The sequence below is a fragment of the Lampetra planeri genome, chromosome 7, assembly GCF_965212315.1.
Source record: "Lampetra planeri chromosome 7, kcLamPlan1.2.h2, whole genome shotgun sequence".
Taxonomy (NCBI): Eukaryota; Metazoa; Chordata; class Hyperoartia; order Petromyzontiformes; family Petromyzontidae; genus Lampetra; species Lampetra planeri.
This window is the reverse complement of record NC_136113.1, coordinates 9,571,243-9,598,107: the sequence shown is the minus strand read 5'-3', so window position 1 is coordinate 9,598,107 and position 26,865 is coordinate 9,571,243. Positions and strand designations below refer to the sequence as shown.

The 26,865-nt window shown below is 44.3% G+C and overlaps 1 protein-coding gene across 1 annotated transcript in view; it reads right to left on the bottom strand.

The window, feature by feature from the left end:
• The window catches only part of LOC144719920 (uncharacterized), a 106,953-nt gene that overhangs the window by 70,419 nt on the left and 9,669 nt on the right, over nt 1-26,865 (bottom strand). Inside the window, exons 3-4 of the mRNA XM_078596251.1 lie at nt 17,118-17,590; nt 16,041-16,229 (exon numbers count right to left, since the gene is read on the bottom strand). Of these exons, the coding sequence (XP_078452377.1) occupies nt 16,041-16,229; nt 17,118-17,590 (662 nt within the window). The remainder of the gene's footprint in view (nt 1-16,040; nt 16,230-17,117; nt 17,591-26,865) is intronic.

The following is a 26,865-nucleotide window of genomic DNA, read 5'->3' as shown; positions in this document are numbered from 1 at the left end:
TTGGGACGACACAAAGCCTGTAACAAGCACGAAGCCCGCACGACCCTAGGCTGCCGGAGTTTTACGAGTGTCCTCTGAAGTTTACGCACGTTGCAGGCGAAAAAAATATTCAGAGATTTTTGATTTGAGCGAAACGGTTCATGTACGAAACAATATTTCAAAGTCTGCGTGCGGAACATGAGTCGCATAATACTGCTCTGGCAGTGTCCTGGTTTTACTTTTACGATGTGAGGAATTTGCCATGAAAATAGAGCGGCCTTCCCCTAAAGCTGGTCATGCTTTTAGATTAGTCACATAACTGTTTGGGAGAAGGAGTTGGGGTTAGGGCTGGAAGCAAGTAACCCCCTCATTGCGCTGTGGAACCTTCCCGACAAACGCCTGCCCTCCGTTCAAACAAAATAGGCCACTCAACTATTAACTTCTGTTGCGCCATAAATTCAGTGTTATTATTGTTCAAGATGATGATAATGATGATGTTAATAGACTCCTGTCAATGCCACCACTGCCTTTCCTTCGAGCACTATTACCCTTGCAACCAAGTCATACAAATCCCTTTATACATTTTAAAGTAACATCTGCCAATGTATGTGCGTTCCGGGTAAATACCACGTGTTGTTCAGAATGATGACTCGATCAACGTGCTAAAAAAAGCTCTCAGCACTTGGAGCAAACCGGTGGACATCGTGCTGAGCAATACGTGGTTACAAAACGAAAACAAAACCATGAAAACCTATGGAATAACATTGAAAGTTTCCTTTACAAAATAACACAAGCTCAAGCCATGAAAGCCTTGCCAGTACTTGTTCTGAACAGCAAAGACTGTGATTCCCCAGAAGGGACAGTACCATATCAACCTCGTAAGATTATTTTCCATTGCTGTACTGAACCACGTGATGGCATGCCACACAATGCTCAAAACCAGTAACATTACAATTGTGTTGATTTACCGCATTATTAAGAGGAAGAATCAGTTTACAATGTTTGGCTCCAAGTTTTATTTTTATTATTTCAAGTTTTTTAATTAAAAACAGCAGATATGTCAGTTTCATGAAAAACGTATCTTTCATAAACAATGTTTTTCTTTACAACATGCCCCACGTGAATCAGAACGCTGAGATTGTCGACAACGAATGGAGAGGAAATAAGTCCCTAATTGTGCACATTTCAAAAAACATTCATGAACGTTACCGTTCAACAGCTCGAAGCCTGCACGGCGCGTTAAGAAAATTGTTACAAAAGGTTTTCCGGTTGTAACAAAAGGCAATTTAATGCAACTTACTTCGGGTCCCTTGGAGTTGTAATTAACGGTTTCTGGGTGGGATTTCCTGCACTGACTGCAGCAGCAGCTGCATCTTCACAATGTGCCACACGTCTCCGCCACCACAAGTGGCATTTGCATGCAAAGAAGGGGGCCACTTGGTGGCGTGAATATTTCCTGTGACACTCAGGACCCCAACATTCCTCGCTCGATTAGTGGGACACAAGGCGTACAAAAAAATGGCTGAATCTCTCGGTTTTTGGCCTAGTTTTTTTCTGAAAGGATCGAGTCTCATAAGGATCCAACTGAAAGGCCTTAACAATGCGCAAATGCAAAGTGGGTAGCTTCTAAGAGCTGTTCCACGCTGATTTTATGTTGGTGCAATTTGTATGCAATCCCTTGGAATAAAAAAAAGGTTCGGCACTTTCAATTTGAATATTAGTTTTCCGTTTCAATTTTCTCTACAAATACATTTGAGGGCCAAAGGAATCCGTTTAATAATGTGGCGATGAATCGACTTAATGATACATTTTAATATATTTTTCTGTTACGATAGAGTAACATGTCTCTTCAAACCGATTCATGAGATTTTGATGGCTCGTCGGTGTCAGTGTTTGACGTGACGTGGCCGCCCGTGCGATACTATCATATAGCAGCAGCAGTGAGCTCACGTATGCTTCTCCTCTGGCTGCCTCTATTTCTGGGGTTGGTGTTGCAGGTTTCTTCAACTAAGGACAAAAGACAAAGACCTACTGTATAGCCTTAACATATGTTGGGGCAGGTGCCATTACAGGGCACCTATGAAGTCCGGCATTGCACATGAGGGGTGGTGACGTCACCCCTATTTAGTGGTGAAAGCCACGGTAGCAAGATGTTAACTACCTCGCCTGGTATACAGGATGTCGTGGGTTCGATCCCGACCCCTGTATATTTGGAGTTGGCATATTCTCCCCGTGGTCGCGTGGATTTTTCTCTGGGTCCTCCAGTTTTTGCCTTCACATTTAGACCCACGAGTCTAGAGTATTTGGCTGCTATACGTTTCCACATGATAAGCCACTTCGACGGGTTATCATTTGTGGCCAGGTCGCTTCTGAAAAACAGATAAATAGCTCAATGGGCCTTACCTGGTAAAATATGAGTTCGTTTTTAAGGTGGCTAGCACCACGCCCAGCTGCATTTGTCTCCCTAGCGGCGATGTTTACACATCGCACCAGGTACTCATTTGAGGCTGAGTTGTTCTAGGGGAGGCCTAGGACCAGAGAGTCACCACTGGTATTGGCCGTGAACGAGAATCAAACTCATGCCGTTGGGTTCGTAGTGCAGCACGCTATCCGCTACGCTACCGCTCCCCATCAACAAAGAACACGCAAGCACAGCTGCCACGCATCGTAGCTCATTCCACGCACAACATGCAGAAGTCCGTTGCTCAGCAAGCACGACCGGCACCGTCACAGACAAACAGGTGCTGGCTATGCATGAGTGAAGCATGCACAGCTATTGCAGCGCACAAGTGTTTGTTGTCAATGGATTTCTTTCATACACCTAAAAAAACGGAGGTCTGCTGCCCCAGCAAAAAAAAATCACATACCACTGCTATGCACAAGGCTGCTTTGGCTTCACAAACAGTTAAATGTTTCATGTGAAGTACAAACATAATTACAAATTGTGCAAGCTATGACCTGGTGGAAAAGTATCTGTGTCGTTACCGCCCTCCTCTCCCCTCGCCCTCAATCTCAGAGAGCAGAATTGCTGAGGTAGCAGAGGTCGCAAACGGGTTTTGATTCCTTACCCGTACCCGTACCCGGCCGCACCAGGGTCGCAAACGGGTACCCGTACCCGTACCCGGCCGTACCCGTACCCTACCCGTACCTACGGGTAGGGTACGGGTATCGGGTACCTGATTGCGACCTCTGGGATGAAGCCATGTTGCAGGCGTGGGTGGGTTGATTCTAGGAACTTGAATTGTGAGAAGAGACAAGACGTTGGGAAATGAGTGACAAACGGTTACTCACCAGTGACTCACGGTCTACCCGTACCCGTACCCGGCCGCACCAGGGTTGCAAACGGGTACCCGTACCCGGTCGGGTACGGGTAGCCGGGTATCGGGTAGGGTATGGGTATCGGGTACCCGGTTGCGACCTCTGTGAGGTAGCCATATGCAGGGAGTCATATCCAATGGGTACATCCTGGCTTAGGGCAAATACTTTCTCCAGAACCACTGTAGTTGTCATTCAGCCCCAGGTAACTGTCAGCTCTATCAGCAATCAAGTGGGTCATACATTGCAACTTTGTTAATTTATAAGCGATTGTATACCATATACACAGTAATATTAATGTATTCCTATCTATATAAAAACACGCTAATGTAAAAAAATCACGATTTAAAGCTTCTTTCGTGACTGCAGGGATTCATCTTCTTGGTTCTTTCGGTAAAGTCACGTAGAAGGGAAGTAATAAAATAATAAAAATAAAACATAATAAAACAATTCTCACGACGTTTCGGCTACTTGCGTTGTGGCCGAAACGTCGTGAGAATTGTTTTATTATGTTTTATTTTTATCATTTTATTACTTCCCTTCTACGTGACTTTACCGAAAGAACCAAGAAGGTAAAAAAATCGATTCAATCCATTGCTGGACGAAGGACTTCCCATGCTGTGTCAGTCATCGGGGTTGTTTGACTATACTTCACCATGCTCCCCAGTGCGGGTTGGTAAAATAGTGGTGCATAGAACACGTGTTCAAATACAGCATCACTTACAACTGATGGCGAATCCGGGCCAGAAATCAAACTCAGGTGCAATGTTCCAAGTCACTGCACCGCCACACTCCTCAAAACACACGTAGAATATATTAAAAAGCAGAAATTCTGCATTTTTCACTTTGATTTGCATCTGAAGAACACAAAGACAAGTTGGTGTAATTTAGCAATGCCTTCAAAAAAAACTGTTGACAGCGGTAGGCAGCCGAGCAGCTGCAGAACCCATGCCCTTTTTCCAATGGCAGCAATGCCGTTCATCAGCCCCCAACTCAATATCGATGGAGAGAACATTGCGTGCCGGCCATTTCTCCCGTAAATCTGTCCCCTACCGTTAAAACCGTGCAGAGCAGCTGCCTCGGGGAGGAGGAGAGAGGGGGGAGAAAAACCCCACGACGATTTAAAATCCAGCAGGAAAACAAGTTGGCTATTGATAAGCAAGCAAAGCGAGAGAGAGAGAGAGCGAGAGAGAAATGGTGAAGGCCTCAAAGTGCCTTTGCCACACTTTGTAGAGATCATGGGGGGCTGCTCAGCCACTTGGGCTGGGAGGTACGGCCTTCAAAGCGTTTTTCATTCGCTTGCACGAAAGACATAAAAGAGCTATTATACCGCAAATCACTACCTTTAGCCATGCACGCTTCAGAAAACCACCGCTCAAGCCAAAACTGGCTACGTTTGATTACTGTGCAAAGCGCTGGGAAGCTCTGAAAGCAAAATATCAGGAAAAAACTTTTTTTTGCAAAGGCCAATATGTGCCTTACAAGCGAAAGAAAAAAAACTATTATTACATTCAAGTAGATTGTTAATGTTTCACAGCATTTAACATAAGCAACTTTGTGAAATATGTTTATGTCCACTTGATTTAAATGAGTAGCAAATGTTTTTTGTCAACTGTATTATTTCAAACGCATTTTAATACAGTGTTATACTACGATATTTTATAACATACTTTGGATAAAAAATGTCCAGTAAACAATCTTAGTCTTTTTTTTGGCCCATTTCATTGTGCAGAGTTTCACGCACGTCATAAAGAGATTTGAGGCCATTTTCCATTACTGCTCAGCTGAGAATGGCTTCAACACATTAAACGTCACACACCATGGATAGAGATGAGGCGAGCAAAGCTGCACAATGTTTATCTGGTACAAATATCCCCAGAAATAAATAATAACACCCCACAAAGCATTTTTAATCCTTGGTGACTCATGCATAGCACAAACATTCATAAACTGGAATGCCACCACGAACCAAAGCTCTTTCCGTGTTGACCATTAATACATCTACGACTACTCATCAGCATAAAATAACGAGTTAAATTAAGCACGGAAATTAAATACTGTAAGGTTGACGATATTGTTACCGGAGTCAAATGATGTATCGATTCATCCAGATTATTAGGCTCATAATACACGCATCAAATCGCATGTGTAAGGTTCGATGTTTTTAAATTCGTATATGTTGTACGTAATGGTCTGGCGTGACCCCTGTCTTCACGAGAGGCGGTAATATTCATCACAACTTTAAAAGGAATAAATGGAATTGTGACAATTCATTGAATCATTGTGGGGTGGAGGTGACCTGTTACACCCCTAAATGTAACCCTTGATGACTCACGCATCACAGCACAAACTTCAATGGAGCCATGTCCATCCAGATAGCTATTACGTTCTAGACATTAACATGATGCAGCGGTAGAGAGCGTGCTCTCCGCTTGTTGCAGAGGTTTGCCGTTCAAATGTGGCAGGCCGCCCTGGTTAAAACTGCAGGAGTATTGGATAAACAAAAAAGTATCGACTGCTTTCACAGTCGACGTAAGAGATTACCTGACAGCGTTCGAAACGAATAGTCCATCGTGTGCTGGTGTCATGGTGCAAACGAGCCATTTTTTTTATTTACCCGGAAATTACTCAATTGGGTTTACATATAGCAACATCACTCCCTACTGAATCCATCTGTGAAAACACAGTACTTTCGTGATAGCCCTGCACTATAAGAATCGCACGAATACCAAATAACCACAATTACTTATTAACAACTCCTTGAATGTTGATCAGCATCAGTAAATCATCTCAATTCAGTACACCGAATAAATAATGTCAAGAACACTGTCGCTAATAAAAGCTAAACGAGCAACCGCGTTGACAACACAAATGGAACGCTTCCCTGAGCAGGCACTCGTGTTGCACCGCATGGCCTGGTCTGCACGGTTAACACGCTGCCTCAACCCATGCTCATCGGAGCTAATGATCACCACAAGGGAATCGCGCATGAGCATTTCCAGCACGCCTCCAAAACGCCTGTGCCAGACGCTGGCCCTATCAGTGCTCAACTGAAATCTCTTTAGCGCCGTACGGTTTACGGCCAAGCAGACACACACTTAAAGGTCTTGCACCCTCAGGCTCAAAATCCGCACTTGAGCCAAAACCACTCACCCCCACCCCTGGCATCCTCCAGCTGCATTCCTTAAACCCCCTTTGTGCCCCATGGACCCCGGCAGCACTTGCTAACAGCTGTTTACCCCACACGCACACGTGTTTATATCTCTTCTGTGTTTGGGGCAAGGGCACAACTGCACCACCATTGGCTGTCTCAACCTGGAAAAGGAAATGGGACAAGCATGCGGTACCATACTACGACATGTAACGATGACTCACCCACCTCAGCAATTCAATGGATTTATCACAATTCTGGGCCGCGTTTCAATTCAATTATCGATTCTTAATTGTCTCGTATTTAACACCCCGTTTGTGCGGTGTCTCCTTTTGTGCCGTCTCATTTGTATGTTCCTGTACATCCCATTACGCTAAATGTAACATTAGTATATCATTTGCACTAGTTTGTAATTTGCATACATCGCAAATAATCGAATCTCACACGCATAATCTCATGCACGTGTTATGATTTTGGACATATAGTGGCAAAGCATTATGAAAAAAAGTAAATGTCATCAACCATTACTGGCTCATATTACCCAGAAAAATTAGCTATAGTCGCCTATATTTCAGCTGATCATGGTAAGGGTGTGTGTGTGCGTTATTAGAGACATCTCAAAGTTTTCCCTAATTATTGCAAGAGCTCACTGATGATAAATAACTAAGTTTCTTTTCAAGTTTGCAAAAAAACTTTTTTTTTGCAAAACTGTACTTACTGTTGTCATAAAGCATAATCAAATGTATTGCATGCACCTACACGTATACATAATACATCAAGGCATTCCATTCGAATTATACAAAAGTAAAATATTGACTTCAAAACGCATCATTAAATAATGAACTGTTACAAAAAGCTTCCTGGTGTATTGTCGAGTTGTACCGCGCCTCATTCGGCATGATGTCTGACGTTTCACTCGACACAGCAACTGAATTTCTGAACGTGTGGAGCGAAACGTCGGACATCATGCCAAACAACACACGGTACGACCAGAATACCTAGCGGAGAGCTGTACAGCAGCAACACAACCGCTGCTGCTTGTTTTGCCATAGATGGACCCCCTGCGCAACAACTCCGTGTGTAGAATCGGGATGTGGTCACAGTTAGGAAAATATATATTTTTAACGAGACAAAAAATGAACGCAGGAGAGTGAAGTGGGATGCGTAACTCAGCGTGGCAAATCGGCGTTGACAGATGATGGAACGCTTCCAAGCTTGCCTGCATGGCGTGAAGGTCGGAGAAGATAACTCCTGCAGGCCCCACACCGGGCTCCACCAAATGCAGGGAAACACAGCGGCCTCATTGCCAATCTGAAGCCCCGTTCACCAATAGGCAACAGAGTCCGCTCGTTAATGGCAGCACTGAGCAATGAAAGACATTGCCGTGGAACATTATGGGTAAGCAGAACTCTGTTCAGTGTCTCCACATGTAAAAAACGCACGTTTTTGTCCATCAGCCTCTCGGAATCCCAGACCAATATTTCCAAACGGCATTTGTTTAAGCAGCCAAACTCAGGACCGACAAACTCGTCAGCCGAGTCAGGATTATCAGATGTTATTGCCAAGAGTACTCCATATATATGTGGTCACCAATTCAAAACATATGATGGTGTATTCTTAAGAAATAAGGCTAGCATTGTAAAGCGCCCTGCAAAGGGTGCTATATAAATCCTAAATAGAAAAGGATACGTTTCATGCGAAGTCACAGTGATGTGTTTTCAGTTGATTCCTATCGTCCTCATGACCGCTTAATTTTGCTTTCTTTTTTTTCCTTAGTACGTCAATTATGCTGCTGGTGCCATTGTCATGAGACAAAGGCATTTCCATGTCCAACTCTCTCAGCCAGCAGTATATCGCCCCATGTCAAAGAATGACCCAGAAAGATGACCTTTGCAGAACTACTTCAGAGATCACATCAATTGACCTCTCTATCCACACAAGAAGCAAGCGATATAATGCCCTGCAAAGGTTGTTTTTTTGGTCACATTTCAACCAGATTTTGTTTTCTTTCTCATAGATGGATTAAGACATGTTAAGTGAAAAAGCCAATTTTACACGTGATTTTTTGTGCGGTTATTGATGACTGTGCTGAGACTCACTACAAATAAGAACCCAGTCTACACCTGGGTGGCTAAAACCTGTATTTGAACCCGGGGACTCAACAGTGCTGGCTCAGAACTATGACCCCGGAGGCACCTGGTCTCCTCCTCTCAATGCTTTACATAGAAACAGAAAAAAGACACATAATGCTGCATTGCCAGTGGTGCACAGGCACAAATAACAAGCCATAAAAACTCCCAACACATGAATCAATAACATTGCCCTACTAAAAGAAACATCTATATATATGAATATCACAGGTGACGTTTCGGGGAATGCCACTTCTTCAAAGCAGAGAGATCATTTCATTTGATCTTCAGTTGCTCGCTCAAGTGTGCGCAATACAAGTGATCCGTTCTCGAAATGTGAAGGGACGATTTATATTTAAAAGCGACTCGAGATCCACTAGCGTGTGTCGCTGACGCAGGTCACCCCGCTTGTGAACCCAGCTCCATTGAAGGGGAACGTGGCAAAGTGGAGGAGGAGGAGGAAGGGAGAGATGTAAGCAGCCATTTGCACCCCGGGAGTGACTTACAGCATTGATACGTACGAGAAAAAAACATGTAATGTTGAGCACCATCTTTGGACACGTGAGAATACTCAGCAAATCACCTCACGGAACACCACCATTAATTAAGGTAAGATTTGAACGCCGATTTAAAAAAAGGAACATAATGAGGTGGGGGGGGGGAGTCAGGGTGGGAGGTCCACCCCCCCCATTCAAAAATTAGTTCCTAAAGGTATTTTTCACAAATAAATGTGGACACGCATAGCTGACTTGTGGCCGTTTATCTTGTGAGATGGACATACAGTAGTGTACTCGAGTGATTTGATGAGTTGAGGATTTCGGGTCAAAGTTAGCCTAAATGTAACATTTGTGTATATGTTGCATATAATTTACAAACCTCATGCATAATTCGATCCGTACATTGTGAGCGAAATGAACAAATCTGCATCATTACTGACCAACTGCACGCTCAGGCTATTACCTGCAAGTAACTCAGAGGCACCATTTGCTTTAGAAAATTGAGGGGGGCTTAAACCGCATGCTGTTTAATTACATGGTCACTGCGCCGTCTAAATAAAGAGCCCCACTGGCATCAAATCAAGGGTTATTTGCGCATCATTCTGGCCTCGGAGAAGTACGTGCTACTCGAGACCTCACTCGGCTCCAGCACAATGCATGGACGCTTCAACATTGAAACAAACAATGCAAAGGGCCTCCATTGGGAACAACATTAAAAACCTGCCTCTCGCAGAGCTCCACCAGTGCAAACATACCAAGCCGCATTAACCCCTGCGTGTCACAAAGAGCTCTATGTGTCGCGAGACTTGTAAACCCCAGGGCATGAGACCACCAGGTGTATTCGGTCGACTCCAAGGCCATACGCACGAAAAGCCGATCTCGCCAAGTCCACTTCCTACCATTTATCTTTAGATGCAAAGGGCTCTTAACCTTTTTTTAAAGGTTATTAACTCACATACTGCTGACCAATGTGGTATACAACTGCTGTACCCAAATCAACGGTCCTTCATGAAGAAGGGTACTTGAGTTGAAGAGCATATCATTGTTTAAGCACAGTTGTAATGACAGTATCATCTAGGTATGCGTATTTGTAGAACCTGTTTATGAATTCCCTTTATTGACCACTCATATAAAGTTTCGGATTGCAACAAAGGGGAAAAAGCTGTCTGCCAAATTGACACTCTAATCAAGATCCGTGACATTCTAAAACCGCGAGTGCAAGAACATGTTGTGTCTTTCTGCATTGTCTATTTATAGGCTCCACAACCTGACAATGCAAGCTCAGGTTTTATGGAACTCCGGTATGCATGTCAGCAGAGTGAAGTTCCTATTCTGCTTTGAAGATGTGCGTGACTGGTGGCGTTTCATATGTTTGCCATTTTATTTTCCATCACCTGGCCCCCGAACGTTCAGAGGCACGTAAAACGTATCAAAACACGCGCTCAGCACTATCTACCAATTGAGTCAACATCTCGCACAAGTTCAAAGGGTGTGTGACAAAATTAAGTCATTGCCTAGGCCTAAAGTAAAACAATGTTTATGTCCACCAAACCCAAACATATTTCTCTTTCTCTCTCTCTCGAGAGAGAGAGAGGGCTTCACAAAAAACACAACAAATCTGTTATTAGATTGCGTTGTTCCCTTTATATAACAGCCCAAGTATGTGTGCACTGTCCTGTGAGTAGCTGACTCATTCAGGTTCAGTATTTGCATTGCATTCAAACAAAACCGTGTGCACCGCATTTAAATAGTTTTAGACAAGTATGGGGGAGCGCAATAGCATAGCGGATAGCGCATTGGATAGTGCACTGGATAGTTGATTGGATAGCGCATTGGATAGTACATTGGATAGTGCATTGGATAATACATTGGATAGTGCACTGGGTAGTGCATTGGATAGTGCATTGGATAATACATTGGATAGTGCACTGGGTAGTACATTGGATAGCGCATTGGATAGTACATTGGATAGTGCATTGGATAATACATTGGATAGTGCATTGGATAATACATTGGATAGTGCATTGGATAATACATTGGATAGTGCACTGGGTAGTGCATTGGATAGTGCATTGGATAGAACTGCGTAAAAAATTACGTTCCCGTAATATGAATAATTATGTTATTTCTAGTGATGTGAATGCATTTTGTCACCAGGCCGAGTGGTCTGCAGGACAAAACAGTTCGAAAAACACCGAACGAGGTGAAATGAGTTGGCCTCCTAGCCGTAACCGACATCAGTGGCGAGCGATATCGGAAGCAGTCGTCAGCGTACCTCACTCTTCGCCAACCCCCACTGACCAGCGACGGTGAAGTACGACTTACGAGTGGGAAGACCTTCATCCAGCAGTTGACTGACAAAGAGTTGTAGAGTTTTTGTTTTAAATAAAGCAAATATGTTGCATAACCCTCAAGGACAATGCCAGGATAGATAACACAATCACATTATAGATTTGAAGCTTTCGTGACTGCAAGGATTCATATTCTTAGTTTTTTTCGGTAAAGTGATATGAACACAATCCCACTCGCGCCGTAAATCTCAATACCTGATTGGCCTACTACTGTAGTTGGACGCGCTCACCGAGTATCCAAGAATGTATGTGGAGGGCAACTGCATTTAGCATTCATGTAACGATGCATCAGCTCTTCGATTAATATTGATTGTTAAGCTCAAGGTAATACACAAAATAACTTGTGCAAAAATCTATACGATTTCCATGCATATATCTCAGATGTAATAGCGGGGGGGGGGGGGGTAGAATCATTGCCCCCTCGAGAAAATCCTCCCTGTTGGACTGGAGTAGATGGAATGCAATGGGCAATATGAGACGGTTTCCATGCCATTGGTAACCAAATATTCTCTGCATGCCTATGGGGGAGTATGCTTTTGCTGTGGAAGGCAATAAGTGTGGAGGCTGATAGGTAGGGTTTGAAGCCACTGTGAGACTGCCTGCCACTTGGCACGGAGAAAGATTGCAGCATACATTTACTGGAGTGTAATAACTCTTGCTGGATTCTTATTAGCTCCATCACATGACAGCATATTAAAGTAAGCAAACACCTTTTCCCACTGAAGTGCCGCTAACACAGTGTAAAATTAAATCCTGCCATTAGTAACGTGCTATATAAATGCTCCCAAGTCACTATTCAGACACATGTAAGATTAAAAATAACTTGGCCTATTAGCGTTACACTCCAATGGACACCTACGCACATGTGGGTACACGTGTACAAATAGTTGTTTTATTCTGTAGTCACTTACACAATATAAACATAATACTAATTTCAACTTGTAATGCGCTGCACAGCGTTCACTTACTCTCCAAGAAAGACAACAACTCAGAGGCGCGAGGAACCACAGTGAAATCGGAGAGCCCACACCAAATTCCCTCCAAAGCTCTGCGGTCCTCTGTATATTAAAGTGCGATCCGCCAATCGACGTGGGAGAAAATCGGAGCACCCAGAGAAAACCCACGCGTGCGAGTGAGCAACAACAGTATCCTATAGAGATGGAACAGGTGGAGTCCATATCTATTGCACCGCCTTCTCCTGGTAAGTCAAGGCACGGCACCTCCTCAACACCTAGAGGAAGGGAGTTTCCCGACATTTGTGCGATCCACAAACCCTCGCCTCCAGTGCTGGATTACAGGCGTGCGCCACCATCGCCCGCCCAAACGTGGTATAGAGTGCAAAATACATCTGCAATCATCATAATATAAAAATTATCCAATCGGTAACAGAATATTTTTTTAAACCACCTAATATTCTCATTTATAATTAATTTGGTGGTCACTCGAGATCGGAGCGTCAACATATCACTCGTTGGTTTTAACTTTCAAGCATAGCTGCCAAAATGACAAAAAATAAAGCCTCTGTGTAATATCTACCAGACATATCAAACGAAAAAAGAACGAAACAACAACGTACCCAGACAAACACACAATAAAAGACCGCACCACATCTCGACGGAACAAACACCTTAACACACTCCACGAGGTCCTCTTCTGCAGGGACAGTGGTGGCTGTTATATAATTCAAACGCAATTTTACGTCTAACAATGATAATGGGAAAAATGCAATCCGCAAACTTGTGTCACGTAGGTGTAATTTAAATGTTTGACAGATGCACTAACAATGCCAAAATAAAATCAAATGTGTTCAAGCCCCTACCCCCTCCCTATAAGTAGGCAATGCAAATACAGAGCACAGACACACAATTATTCTTTTTTTACCCTCACCTCATATAAGAGGTCAATATCCTTCCAATTTCAGAAAACAAAAATTGCTGCAATTTAACTATCTGTTCCCCGAAGCATTGAATCATACGTGAGACCACGTGAGCGAAACAGACCTCCAATTCAGTGCTCATAAACAGTGCTCTGCCAAGCAAGCCATTAATCAGCAATGACTGCACTGGGCTGATGGCCTACATTTCCCATTATATTCCAATGCACCGTACACTCAAAGTGTGACAATGTAATAACTTTCATGAAAGGCTCTCCCTATAAATACTTTTTTTTTGCAAGCTAGAAAATCGTAATTATTATCTACTCATTTCCATTTTCCCAGCGGACAGTAAAATTGCTCCAAAGAGATGGGAAGGAGATGAACCGTTATAGAATGTATAGTGGTCACAGAAACGCAGCCCGCAAGTAATGTGTTATAAATTTAAGGCCGAGTTTTCCTTCAAATGCTCCAGGGGATGAGGAGATCTGGATTACATGTGCAGGATGCATCACAAGCAATGACAGGCCAGCCCTCTGCCATTAAACCTATTGAGCGCAACATGTGGGAATGGCATGCAATTGAACATGCCAACGCAGAACACATACCACGTAGCACTGCAATTGTGAAAGTCATACGTATTGCCTGTACAGTTAAGCTTCGATAATTATGTTAACACAATGTTACCTAAGCGCGAGAACAAGCAACAGGTGCTTCACATAGTTATTGCAAAACCTGCAATCGCACTGCACGGGTGATATTTGTAAAAGTTGGAAATTGCTCATTAAATAAATATCTCATTAAAAATAGATCAGAAATCCTTTAACTGCAACGAGTTTCACCCCACGTTGCATGTGACATTATGTGAAACTAATTGGCATGGAACAGCAGGTTGACATTTAAAACAAAAATACCAGATATCATTGCCACAGGGAAAGTTATTTATCCTGAGCATGTGACATTAATCTTTTGGAGGTCAACGGGCCTTCCAACATTTGAGTTTTAACACGTTGACTTTTTATAATGTTCCATCTTAGTGACAAATCCAATGGCCTTTAAAATGTGAATTGTGTGATAGAACAGTGCAATACCGCCAGAGGCTGTTTCTTCATGAAGTAAAGACTCCACGGACAGGATTTTCCTCTCCAGGCAAACAATGCTGGCTTTCTGTGTCGTTCCTTGTGACCTCACCTGGTCTGATCTTTGCGTTGTGTTGGATTTCCATGACTGGGTAAATAACGCCGTGGCATATGTGCGTTTGGGTTCTGTTACCCCCTGCCCGAACTTTAACCCTGGGATACAACAGCCTGATAGGTGTTTGAACAACAGAACAATTCACGCTGCATTTACTGTATCGCCAGGAATTAAATCAAATCTTCAGGTGTCGAGTCCAGTATGAGGGTTACATTTTTACCAAGTGATTCATGCCTACAGGCGATCTCGATATTAAAAATGCCGTCAAAGGTTAACTCGTCACAAGCCCATAAAACAAAACTGTGTTATAAGTTTAATACCGTTTCAATTGTTTGTAAAGATAAATGCAGAGAAGGCATTATACAGTAGCTCATTGCTATGGGTTAAATGTGTGCTCTTATCCTCATTCAATCACTCAGGGAAGATAAAGGCTTTACTTGACATGGCTTATTTTCCGCTTGCCACAAAAACACTCATTTGGAAACAATCCCGTGCATGACCTTTGCGCTTCTGAAACGGCCAGGTGCTATTGCAGGGCATTAAACAATAAATATAGAAGGTTATCTTGCAGGAGTTTCCCGTACACACTTACCGAAGAAACATCATTGGTCACTTAATACTGCAGAAATATGCATCGCTACGGGAGGGATAAATTCCGAGTTCACCTCGGGTTGGCCCATAAAAATGGTGCTTTTGGCAGCTTTTATTTGTATACACACATGAGACACGTTGATTATGCCGCTGTGTACAAGAAGAGTGCTCTGGGACTGAAATTGCTTTTCCAAAAAGCACATTCTCAGTCCAATCTTACACGAAGCAGTCAAAGATCCCCATTAGCCGTATAGACTGTTCAGGCAAGTGCTGTTACCAAGCACCTTTTGATGTCGGCAGCGCACACGAGGGGGTGGTGTGGCCAGACCCCATGCACAGCCACTTTTATCTAGCCAGTGCGCACCATATACTCCTCTAGAAGGCTGAGTCAACCTAGGGAAGGCACAGGACCAGTTGAGAAATCACTTTCCACCGACATCAACCATGGCCAGCAATCAAATTTTGGTCGATAGCTCGGTCATGCACTAAAACTAACGCCACACACCACCTGCATCCATGTCTGCAAATTTGGCTGTCCCATAGTGAGCAATTTTATTACCCCAGCCATCCGTGCTGTCCACTCCTCGCCTTTCTTCAAAGTGAAAATTCAAGACCTTAATTATATGCCACTACCTATGATTTACTCCCTCTTTAGCATATGTACAGCTGCGGCCAGATTCAGACACTATATGAATCCAAATTGTATTTGGATTTATATGACTAGGGTTGCCACACTTGTCCTGGTTTTCCAAAGATCCTCTGCCTCTCTTTGAGGTTGCCATTTTGAGAAATCTGGACAGCCTTCCCGCAGATATTGCAAGTACAACGTATTCGTTGGTTATGCTTTCTCGTCTAGTTCTCCCTCTCTTCAGGTACTAGGAGATATTCTTCCTCGTACGATACGTCCCTAAATACGACAGCGGGCATAGCACGCACGCTCACGCTCACGCACGCACGCACCTGCTGCATCTTCTCGAAGTCGAGGCTCGGCCGGCGGGTGTGCTGCTCCGCCAGGGCCTGCTTGTGCCTCTTGCACGGCGAGGCCTGGTCCAGCGCTGAGAGGGTGAGGCGAGCGCCACGTGGACTCCACACGACGGGCTGCAGGCAGCGTGGCGGAGAGGCACTGAACAGCAAGGGGCTCGCACAGTCCTGCCGCGTGCGCACGACAAACGAGGGCGTGCACGCAGGTGTTGTTGTTGTTTTTGGACACGTGCAAGTGGTGTGTGGTGTATGGGGTTTGTGTTTATATATAGTGTGCGTGTGCGCGTGTGCACGTGTGTAACGTGTATAGCGTTTGTGCGCAGAAAAGTAGAGCCACAGTCACAGGGTGGGGGGACAGAAATATACACTTAAATATAGAGCGGATATCGGGTGTAGATTGAACCTGAATGAAGGTAAACGTTCTAACTTAAAAGCGGATGTGGAGTGGTGCTGCTCTATTTGTTCTGCTTGCTGTGCTTCCTCCACACCGTATACACATAACAACAACCACTGATAATCACCACAGTGCTTGTGCCAGGATATGTGCACTTTAAAGGTACATCAAGTGTCAAAGGCTCACTGGTAGGATGCCACAGGATGGGCCCAGGTGTTAAACATGAAAAAATATAAACGAAACAATTTAAATTTTACCATGTAAGGCCCACTGAGCTATTTAGCTCTTTTACAGAATCGACCTAGCCACAAATGAAGGCTCAACAAAGTGGCTTATCATGTGGAAATTAATAGCAGCCAAAAACTCTAAATGCATGTTTCTAAATATGGAGCTAAAAACCGGAAAACCCTGAGAATAATCCACGCTACCACGGAGAGAACATGAAAACAACATTTTCAGGCATCAGTGTCGGGATCTAACCCAGACGTCCTGTATAACAGGCGAGGTAGTTAACATCTCGCCACCATGGCATGTTATGATATAATTGTCCGAGATGACTGGCAGATGCACCGCCTGAGCTCCTCACATGTCAACTCGCTAGCCATAGCCACCCGGCGCACTGATCCTTATCGTGCACACCCAGACGCAATCCCATTCCTCACCTGTCCGTTCTGTTGTATCGGACGGAACGCCTTGCTGGTGCACAGATCTTTGACCTCTTCGTCACTGGACGAGGCCCTCTCGGGTTGACAGGCCCTCCCAGCCCCGACTTGGCACCACTTCCGTTTCTCCGGCATAGCGGCAACGAAGCCAATGGCACCGCCACCTCCTCCACCGCCTCCTCCTCCACCGCCGCCAGCAGCAGCAGCCGCAGGAGCAGCGGCAACAGCGGCGACCGCGCCCGCACCGCCACTCAGCAGCACGGTGCAGCCCGGCACGCTAGACAATGGGGCGGCCACAGCCATTCGCTCGCGTGCCGTGATTATGCTCTCCAGCTCCTCCTCGGAGCTGGGCCGCTCCAGGCGCGAGTCTACACGGGCCATTGGCCGGGGCCCGGGGGGAGGAGGCGTCTCGCGGCTGTTTTGCTGCCGGCTCAGGGCGAGTGGCGTTACCTCCTCACCGAGGCGTCGCCTCTCTGCGGCACGCGCACACGCACACGCGCGCACACGCACACGCGCGCACACGGGAATAGAAGCCCCGGGTTAGTTCCCTCGGCAGGCTGCCCAACGCCTCCTGAATGGCGACTTGTCCTGACAAAACGGGAGGAATCTTGCACCGCAGTCAACGTCTAGAATATTAAGTCTATTTGCCACGCACTGTTAACGTGAAATAAAGAAAGATGGATTATCAAATGTAGAGCAGGGGCAGCCTTTCAGCCATTCTGAAAAAATTTTACCTCATGTCATTCAGCAGGAACAAATAACGCAAATATCACATGACATTACCATATTACATGTACTGGTGTGTTATCAGCCAGCTCGTTACAAATGTTGCATGTACGTATTGATGTAGTAGCTTTATATAGCGTTGTTGCTACTCCAAAGCGGTTATTGAAACAAATTGTTGATTTTCTTATCAAATGTGTAGAATTATGAATTGCGCATATTTGGAGTTAAACTAACAAACACAAGTCCAATCATGATGTAAACTTTGGAGTAAGTAGCATTTTATATGATGCGATACATTTTTATATATTTGGGAAAGTGCTGTGCCAACATCTACCAATATTCTTCTTCTTACTGAAAGACAAACTAAAGCGTAAAATAAAAATGGCATCAAAATCATGCCTTGCGAGAACTATCAATGGCTCTTTCAGTTTTTTTCAGACCTTCAACAACCCCCATGCTGCCAGTTTTCCATAAGCAACACCAGCTAACCCACTTCATTGCAATATACTTCCACGCGAGCATCAGGATTCTCAAATCAGTACGAAATTTACTTCGTGTCCTCGACACAGTCATTATGAAAATGTATAAAAAGCAACCATTACACGGCTAAATTGTCCGCGCCAGGTGAAATCTCCACCATCGTCTCACCCGCCATGCAGCAAGGGGAGGGAAGTGAACGGGGGCAATTTTACTGTGCAATGGCTTACTTTGTCAGTGGGGGGGGGGGGTGAAAAGAGGACACTGTTTAAATGGAGGCCTCAAAGAAAAGGCTGTCCCCCCCCCCTTCTTCTCCATAAAACTGGCGTCAAAATGGGCTGTATTTTAACGAACATTCGGATGTGCTGAGTTAAAGTGCGAGCAACAAAGTAGAGTGCGATGTATTGCACATGCTCAAACAGGACACCAGGCACTTCACAGAGACAGGATCAGCGTCAGAGGGCACGCCGCCGCCGTGGCGGGGATTGTCACTCGAGAAACGTGAAGCACTCCCTCGCGAAAGCCTCCGCCGGCCTTCCTTTGAATCCCCTTGCCTCCCTACGCGATGGATAGAAACCACTCTTTTCAAGGACTGTCCTTTTATTGTCGTTTCGGTGCCATAAAGATGCCAAAATAAAATTATACGTACGTTGTTGTTTTTTTCCCCCCTGCACCCAGATGGCATACATGCCTGTTCTGTAGATTATTTGAACTCAATCTTGACTGAAATATATATATTTTTAAGAATTCCTTCGTACAGTCACTGCCACTTCATGGAAAAACACACCCCCATTTGCATAAAGACATATAAAATGAAAGCAATATACAATTTATGTTCCTTTGACAGTACTTATCACGATAGATAGTCAGCATAACTTAATACAACTGCATTGCATTTCGAGAATTCTCCAGTGTATTTGTGTTTCCAACGCACAAATCAATTATCTGGTAATGAGAAGTGGTGGGATGAATGACACAGCATAGGAAGACCTTCACCAAGCAGCGAATTCACAAAATGACTCTTCCATGTATGTACGTTGAACTTCTTTCACGCCGTACGTAGCCAACCGTGCTCATCGGCGGTGCAGGACAGGTAGTAAAGTACTCGTGCAGAATCTGCACTTTAGATCGTTTTCTTAACAACACGAACCCCCATGTGGTTTGTGAGGAAGACATGTTGTCTTTATAAACGCTGCATGATGAATGCATGCTTCTTGCCAGGCTTCCTCTAAAATGCCTGATATTTACAAATGCTATACTGTTTAAAAAAAGAAAATGTCATGGCAAACCATCAACAGAAATACGATTCCACGAGGTTGGCTAGAAAAAGACGACAGCCCTCAAGACAGCGGTTAAACAGTTTGCACGATGCTTCTGCAGCCAGGTTTACCACATCCACCACATTCGCGTGCTCACTGTAAAGACACGGCATTGGAAAGAGTTCACTCAGGAACGTATCAAGCATTATGGTGTCAACGTAAGGCTCAAGTTTGTCATGCAGGCTAAAATAAGCGAGCAATTGTTTTGAGATTCCTATGGGTCTCACTAGCCACGTGGGGACATTAAAACTCCCATCAATGTAACTGATGCCTCAAAGTGCAAAAAGTTGACCACAAATCAGCACACAAACTCATTATGCGTTGCCGTGGGAGCATTGTGTAAAGGCACATTTAAACAGAACTCTGTTCCGTGTCTCCACATGTACATACAGGTATTTTTAGTCCATCAGCCTATTGGCTTTCCAAACGAATATTCGCAAGCAGCATATGTTTAAGCAAGCAAAATCAGCGCCGGTTTCGACCTTCTGGGTCTCTTCATAGGAATAAGGCTTGTTAAACAAATATTTCTGAATAACCCGAAGTTCTTGGTAATATACCTGCACACAATAAAATCCATCAGCCAAACCAGCCAGCAACTTTATCCTGGGCCAGGCCGGAAGAAGCACAAGACGCCACAGTCGTCTTACCGAGTGCCCGGTTCTCTGATTAAGTGGACGGAAAGTGGAGCACGTGCCCCCCTCCATGTCAAAGCCTCATCTGTCAACCCGTACCCAGGAACACTCCAGCAAGACAGATGCCTTTTTCCTGGCACTGCGTGTACCATTCAGTTTACGTGGCACTAACAGGACCGACGGCTCACGGCGCAGACACAACGACGCATGTGCACACACACACATACCCGCATGTGTGGAAATGTATTCAGAAGCACTTAACACATGTGCCTACCAGCTGCAAACGTACAGAATCAACTGTGAGGGTGAGAATATATGTGGCATATCGTCTTAGCATGTCATGTTAATAAAACACCTTTAAGATTGCATAATTAGCTCATTTATTGAAAATAGTTTTCTCGTACACTGCATGCGAAACGAGTGCTGTATGTCTGTTAGACTTTGCATAACGATGTGACAATTAGACGTAGAATTAAACAAACTCTACATTAACATCAAATGCATATAGGCCCTAATAGTGAGTCACAACGAAAGCCAGAGGGAATTTGTGTTTTCGATGCGTGGATGAGTTATCTAGTGAACAAGCTACGTTGGGCAGCCTAAGCGGTTGTGTTTGGCGTTTGCTACACAGATTCGCTGTTCGAATCCAGTGGCTGCCCCACATTAATACTGCGTTGTGTTGCATTGTGGGTATTAAACGTCACGATGCTACGCGCCGTCCACCAGTGCACGTTGCAGATTCCCTGAAATGTTTGACAACAGTAGGTCCCATTGTGCACCAACGGTCATTGGTCCAAATTTGAACAAATACCTGCGAATTACTCAATCACCGTACGCACTGCAAAAGCTTGGCAGGAACCTCCTGAAAAAGAGTTATGAGACTCAGTGAGGCTCTCCTGGGTTAACAAGCCTAATAAAACAAACTCAGGGAGTGGCTATGAGAGAAGTGCTGTGGCAAGAAGCAGTCCTGTGTAAATAAAATACTGGTATCACATGCACATAGCCATTCCTCAAAATGTATCATATTTCAGTTAATCTCCGTATTTATTAAGTGACGTCAATAACCTAACGAGTCACTCTGTATATTTCCTCAACAACAACAAAATAAACATACCACGCACACCATTCAGAGTGCATACCATGTGCATAAAGCGCACGCACAAACAAGATCTTTAAACCTGCTGAGCGACTGATGCAATGTACAAACTTTCCAGCATTCCATCCAGCCCCCCCCCACACACAATATACGTAGCTGCAGTCCTTGATATTTGAGATGTATGATAAAAGTCCCGAAAGCTTTTTAAAAGTAATGCGTTAGGCTTAACCGATGACAAAAGGTAAATATAATCTTGAGAATGTGTGAAACAAGGGCAAATACATTTTTTTAACAAGGTTAGACAATGGAAATAGTTTGCACAAGAGTCATATACTGGTACTTTGAATAGACAAAGTAAACGACTTAAGAAGTATCTATAGTTTATAAAATACCATTTATATTCTTATTTATGAAGTGTGTTCATAGGGAGACCCATTTCATATTCTGGGGAATGTTACTCAGAACTGTGGAGCGTAGAGGTGTGAAATCAGGAAAAATCGACTTTCTGCAGCAGTGGAATCTCTCCCGCTCGCGAGCAGGTGACACAGGAGAGAAGGAGAGTTGGCGTTTCCTTTGAAGGACAGCGCAATGTGTATCAACAAGGACACAGAGGCAAGCGTTCTATTTTGAAAACAGCTGGTCCAGCGTTTAGGAGCTCAGAAAATAAATACACATTTTCCCCCAATGTTATCCCACTCTTGCTATCGATGTCACGTAATGAGACGGAGAAATTTCAGAAGTATAGCAGAGTAGCGCAACCCTTCGTGGTGGTGGAGAGCAAGAGAGCGTGGAGAAGTGGACAGCAGATAACTGCTTCTGAGATCCGTTCAAGAGCAGGGCAGCTTTTAAATGGGAGCGCGCGACTTTCACGTGATGGTCCTACATTTTAAAACTGTCGACGCAAATTATATAACTCCCCTGACTTAGCACTTCAAACTGCATCAACTTACACCCGCATGGACAAAAATATAAATGCATTTGTAGGTTTTAAAAAAAAGCACTTGATATAAACAGTGATAAGCATTGAGTTCCAACATAACGAGCAAACGTACACACGTGTCAAAGCATCGACCAACAGCTTAACGATTGTTGACGAATGATTAATAGTCTGTGGCTTGAGAGATGTGGGGCCTGCAAGCCTATGGAACGAGGAAGGATCATTAACTGCAGGGAATGTTGGCTTGTGCGAGGGTAGATTAACTCTGTCACAGGACGGAAAGGAGGGCTCCTTGCACCTGATGCCACGTGCTCTTGCACAGTGGAGCAGTTAAATCTTGGGTGCATTACTCTGCTTTTAGCTTACGAGTCTACGTTTCAGAGATCACTTCTCCTTGCATGCTTGTAGCATGCGTTACGTTGCGAGATTTGTTTTTTGTTATTACAATTCTGATATATATAAGAACAATGCCCACTTGAATGTGTTGGATTGGACTTGAAACTCTCCGCCAGGTTCAATGAGCAGAATCAAGGCAAGGAGTTTATTACTTCAAAAGGACGGCAACTTTGAAAGCATGAGAACATAAGAGATTTCGTATCAAAATAAAAAAAACTCTGTGGTCATGTTTGATAGACGTGAATATTTCGTGACGTTAAAAAAAACTGTTGTTGTTTCTCGGCTTCGGCGTTGCGCACACTTTTTTGTATTGCAGTAGAGGTTCCACCGGGTCGAAGCAGTAGCAACGACGACGTCAACAACAACAAAAAAGAGCAAAGCGCTGCAGTAACTTCGAAGAATTGCATACATTCGGGTCGAGTGAGAGACGGGGCGATCTGTCACGACGAGCCTAGGCGAACCGAAATGCCGACGGCGTGAGCCAGTGGCGAGCCAGAAAGGGTTGGGTGGGTGGATGGATTTGGGAAGCTTTGATGCGAGGAAGAAGCAAAAGCACCACGCCACGTGCGTTCGCCCTCGGCTCGCTCTCTCGCAGGCTGTCATGGACACACAAGAAGAGGACAACGCTCTCGACGGATGCACCAGCAGCAGCAACGGGAGCAGCGGCGATTTAGACGGCCACGGAGCGGTAAGAGAAAACAATAAACCATTGTTCGTATTGATCGTGACAATTGTGTAGGCTAAAAATGGCAACTCCTTGAGGTTAGCTTGTAAGCACAATGGTGGCAACGCGCATTTTTTTTATCATATATATAAACTCTCCTTTCTTAAATTACCGGCGCATTTAGAGATACAATACAAGGTTTCGCACGTAAGATGCCAAAACTACAAAATCTAGGCTCGAGTGGCACATTCTTCAAAGCAGCATTGGCTCATCATGAACTCAAAAGGCATTTGTCCAGCCAATGGAGACAGCAGCAGGCACTGACCGGGCCATACATAGGTCGGCCTGGTCCCTCATGTCCAGATCCAGACATCCCACAAACTGCACGCCCTTTCCACGTCAGACAACGGAACGTTGCAAGAAACAGGGACCTGCATTGTCAGGTGCCCTTTGCCTCAAGTGCACAAGTGGCACAGTGGCAGGCAGACCACACATTGGTGCGGCGTGCAATGACAGCAATTTGCATACTGCATAGTTCGTCTCTACCTTGCAATACTTTTATTCGGTGTACAATAATAAATAAAAAGGAATTTTACAGTTTACGAGAGTTTAAATGTTTCCAAATATTCACCAGCAAAAATGTCCTGAGAGAAATGCTACGTGTAAAGCATTTTGAGTTAGCGCATACTGTATAAAATGTAGCTTGCAGAGAACAGCATGTGTTTTTAAGTACTACAGTACATGTCAATGCAGAATAATTTCATACAATAAAAGCCTTTAGCTTACAAGTAAATTAAAATGTTAAGTACCGTACAAAGTTTTCTGTTGTTACCCTATCTTTCCATCTCCATTGTCCAAAGTATTTCCGTGCTCAAACCAGCATTTGGGTGGCGTCAAGCGTAGAAATGTCCGCATTCTTATGAATGGGACCAGCTAATCCAAAGGACAACCATTGTTGGCATCCTATTATTTGGGCAGAGTACCCATCGTCACCACTGGAGGATGATGATGGGCTGAGTTGCCAAACTTTTGATTCTGAGTCGAGCTCTGTCTTAGTGCCACCCGGGTCAGTCGGCAACAGTATTGTATGGCGGCATCCCTCTTTTAAGAGCTTCTAGTTTTTGTTGGCATTGCATTGTCATAGACAGTGATAAACTTAACGTTTTTGTTATCTAATAATTGTTTGGTTAACTATGAACAAATAGACTCCTAGAATGAAAATCAATTCCAAAGTCAATTAATTGTCATGGCACACAATAATACGATACAGCCCTTTGCTGCGAGCTGTTTTAAGTTGAGAATTTTAAGTGACTGACAGTTGCGTGAAATTTCAGAACCTAAATATTTAAAATTATCACGTGAAGGAAAAACATACAAACTCACTCACGAACCACATACGTCAGAACATGTCTGGAAAAACACACGACAAAGCAGAAACACTGCGACGTCGAGCGAACATGATCAAGTTGGCTATGACCTCAGTCTAATGTGCAGACTTTATTCTTTTTTGTGATGATATTGAAACTTGTGGAGAATTGTGGGGGGGGGGGGGGGGCAGGGTTATTGAAATATAAAAACGCTATCGATGTACTGTACTTAACTATATGCCTGATTGGGTGTCCTCTGCTGGTTTGGTACAATGTTATATTTGGCACTTTGCAATTTTCAAAGATACTTTTGATGGCCTTAGCTCTCTGATATGAGCTTCCTTAGTCAACTCACAGCACGTGTAGCATAACGTCGGACATCTACACGCGGTACAAACAAAAAAAAAACGGAGAACTGTACAGCACAATTGAGAAATCCCTCCGCAGTACGGATTGTCGATGTGCTTGTTCACCCCAAATTGGCAGTGTCCTTTATCTCGCTATCTCTCTCCAAGCGTGGCCACAATCCGACTTTTGCCGCGACATGCCTTCCTTGTGCTGAGACCCCCGCATGACAAGCACACAGAGACCTCGTGCGATGCTACACATAACACTCAACATCCATTTTAATAACGCCTTTTAAAATGTCACTTTACTGCAGAGGGGAGAAACCATTAATGGTGGAATGAGACACTTGTGTTATTCGTTTTTTTAACCTATTGCTTCCACCCAATGAAAAAGTCACACAATTGTGTTTATTACACAAACAGAAATGCACACTGAATTCCATTCACGCACGCACTTAACACGTGTTAACACAGATTTTACTCTGTTTCCACAGCTTCTGTTGCTTTAATTACAAACACAGCCTCATACGCTGTGAGATGGCTGTGAAGTACAAAAGTGGCAATGCCTTTAAACAAGGAGATCATTGACCCTGTGCCTTATGAATGTAGTTGTTCACGATCGAAACAAAAATAATTGGCCCAAGGCAATGAACAGTCTAGATTTAAGACAGTGCTATAAACAACAAAACTAAGCCACCCTTTGTATGCCAGTTGAGCCATAAACACATACTTCTTAGCAACAACGAAAATGTGCTGCATTAAAATTTCAACTTGTGTACAAAGTGCAAGAATTGTTGTGGCTTCCAGGTTTTTAGATTCTCGTGCACGAAAGTTCTATTGGAAGTGCATTGTAAGCAGTGAAGCCTGCAAAGCAATGGAAGGGATAGGAAGACAATGCCACTGCCTTGAAAGAGACCCACCCAAGAGCAGGCGGGTAGAGTTCAAGAATTTATTCATTTTTGGAAGAAAGATTTGCTCCATCTGCTGCCATGAGAGTGCCCTACCCCCCATTTATAAACACTGACAGAAGGATGGTAATAGGGCTAGCATAGCATTTTAGTGTACCATTCTCAGGGAAATGTGTCCACCCCTCATTTTTGCACGTGTGTGTTTACAGATGCACATGTGCAGCCCCCTTGTGTGAACCCACTGTTGGATGAAGGCTTCCCTAAGCTGTGCAGTTCCTGAGGGTTGTTTGAGCTAACTTCATCACGCTGGTCAGTGCAGCTCTCGGTTGGTGGCACAGAGCACAGATGTTGGGAGAACCATACAGCACAATAATGGATTTTCTGCACTTTAAATACAAAGTGGTCACCCGTCCATGCACTATCCAGGCTAAACACTGCTTAGCTTTTGAGCTCTTACAAAATCGGGTGCATTCCAGGAGATTTGGTCAAGGCTATCTCTATGCACACCCAGAGATAAATAGAATGCACATTTCTTACTCTAAACTGTCGAGCAAGTCATGCAGAGCTCACCACTAAAGACAAAGATCCCCCGTATAGCCTTAACAGACTGTTGGAGCAAGTGCTCTTAGTGAGCACCTATGACAGCCGGCACGGTACACGAGCGGGTGGGTGGCCAGCACCATGCCCGGCCGCCTTTGTCTCCCCAGTGGCGATTTTTACCCATCGTGCCAGGTACTCATTTGAGGCTGAGTCGACCTAGTGGAAGCCCAGGACTGATTCAGATAATCGACACCCGTGTTGGCCGTGAGCGGGAATCAAACTCGGGTTGCCGGGTTTGTAGCGCAGTGCGCTAACCATTGCACCACCACTCCCCACTGT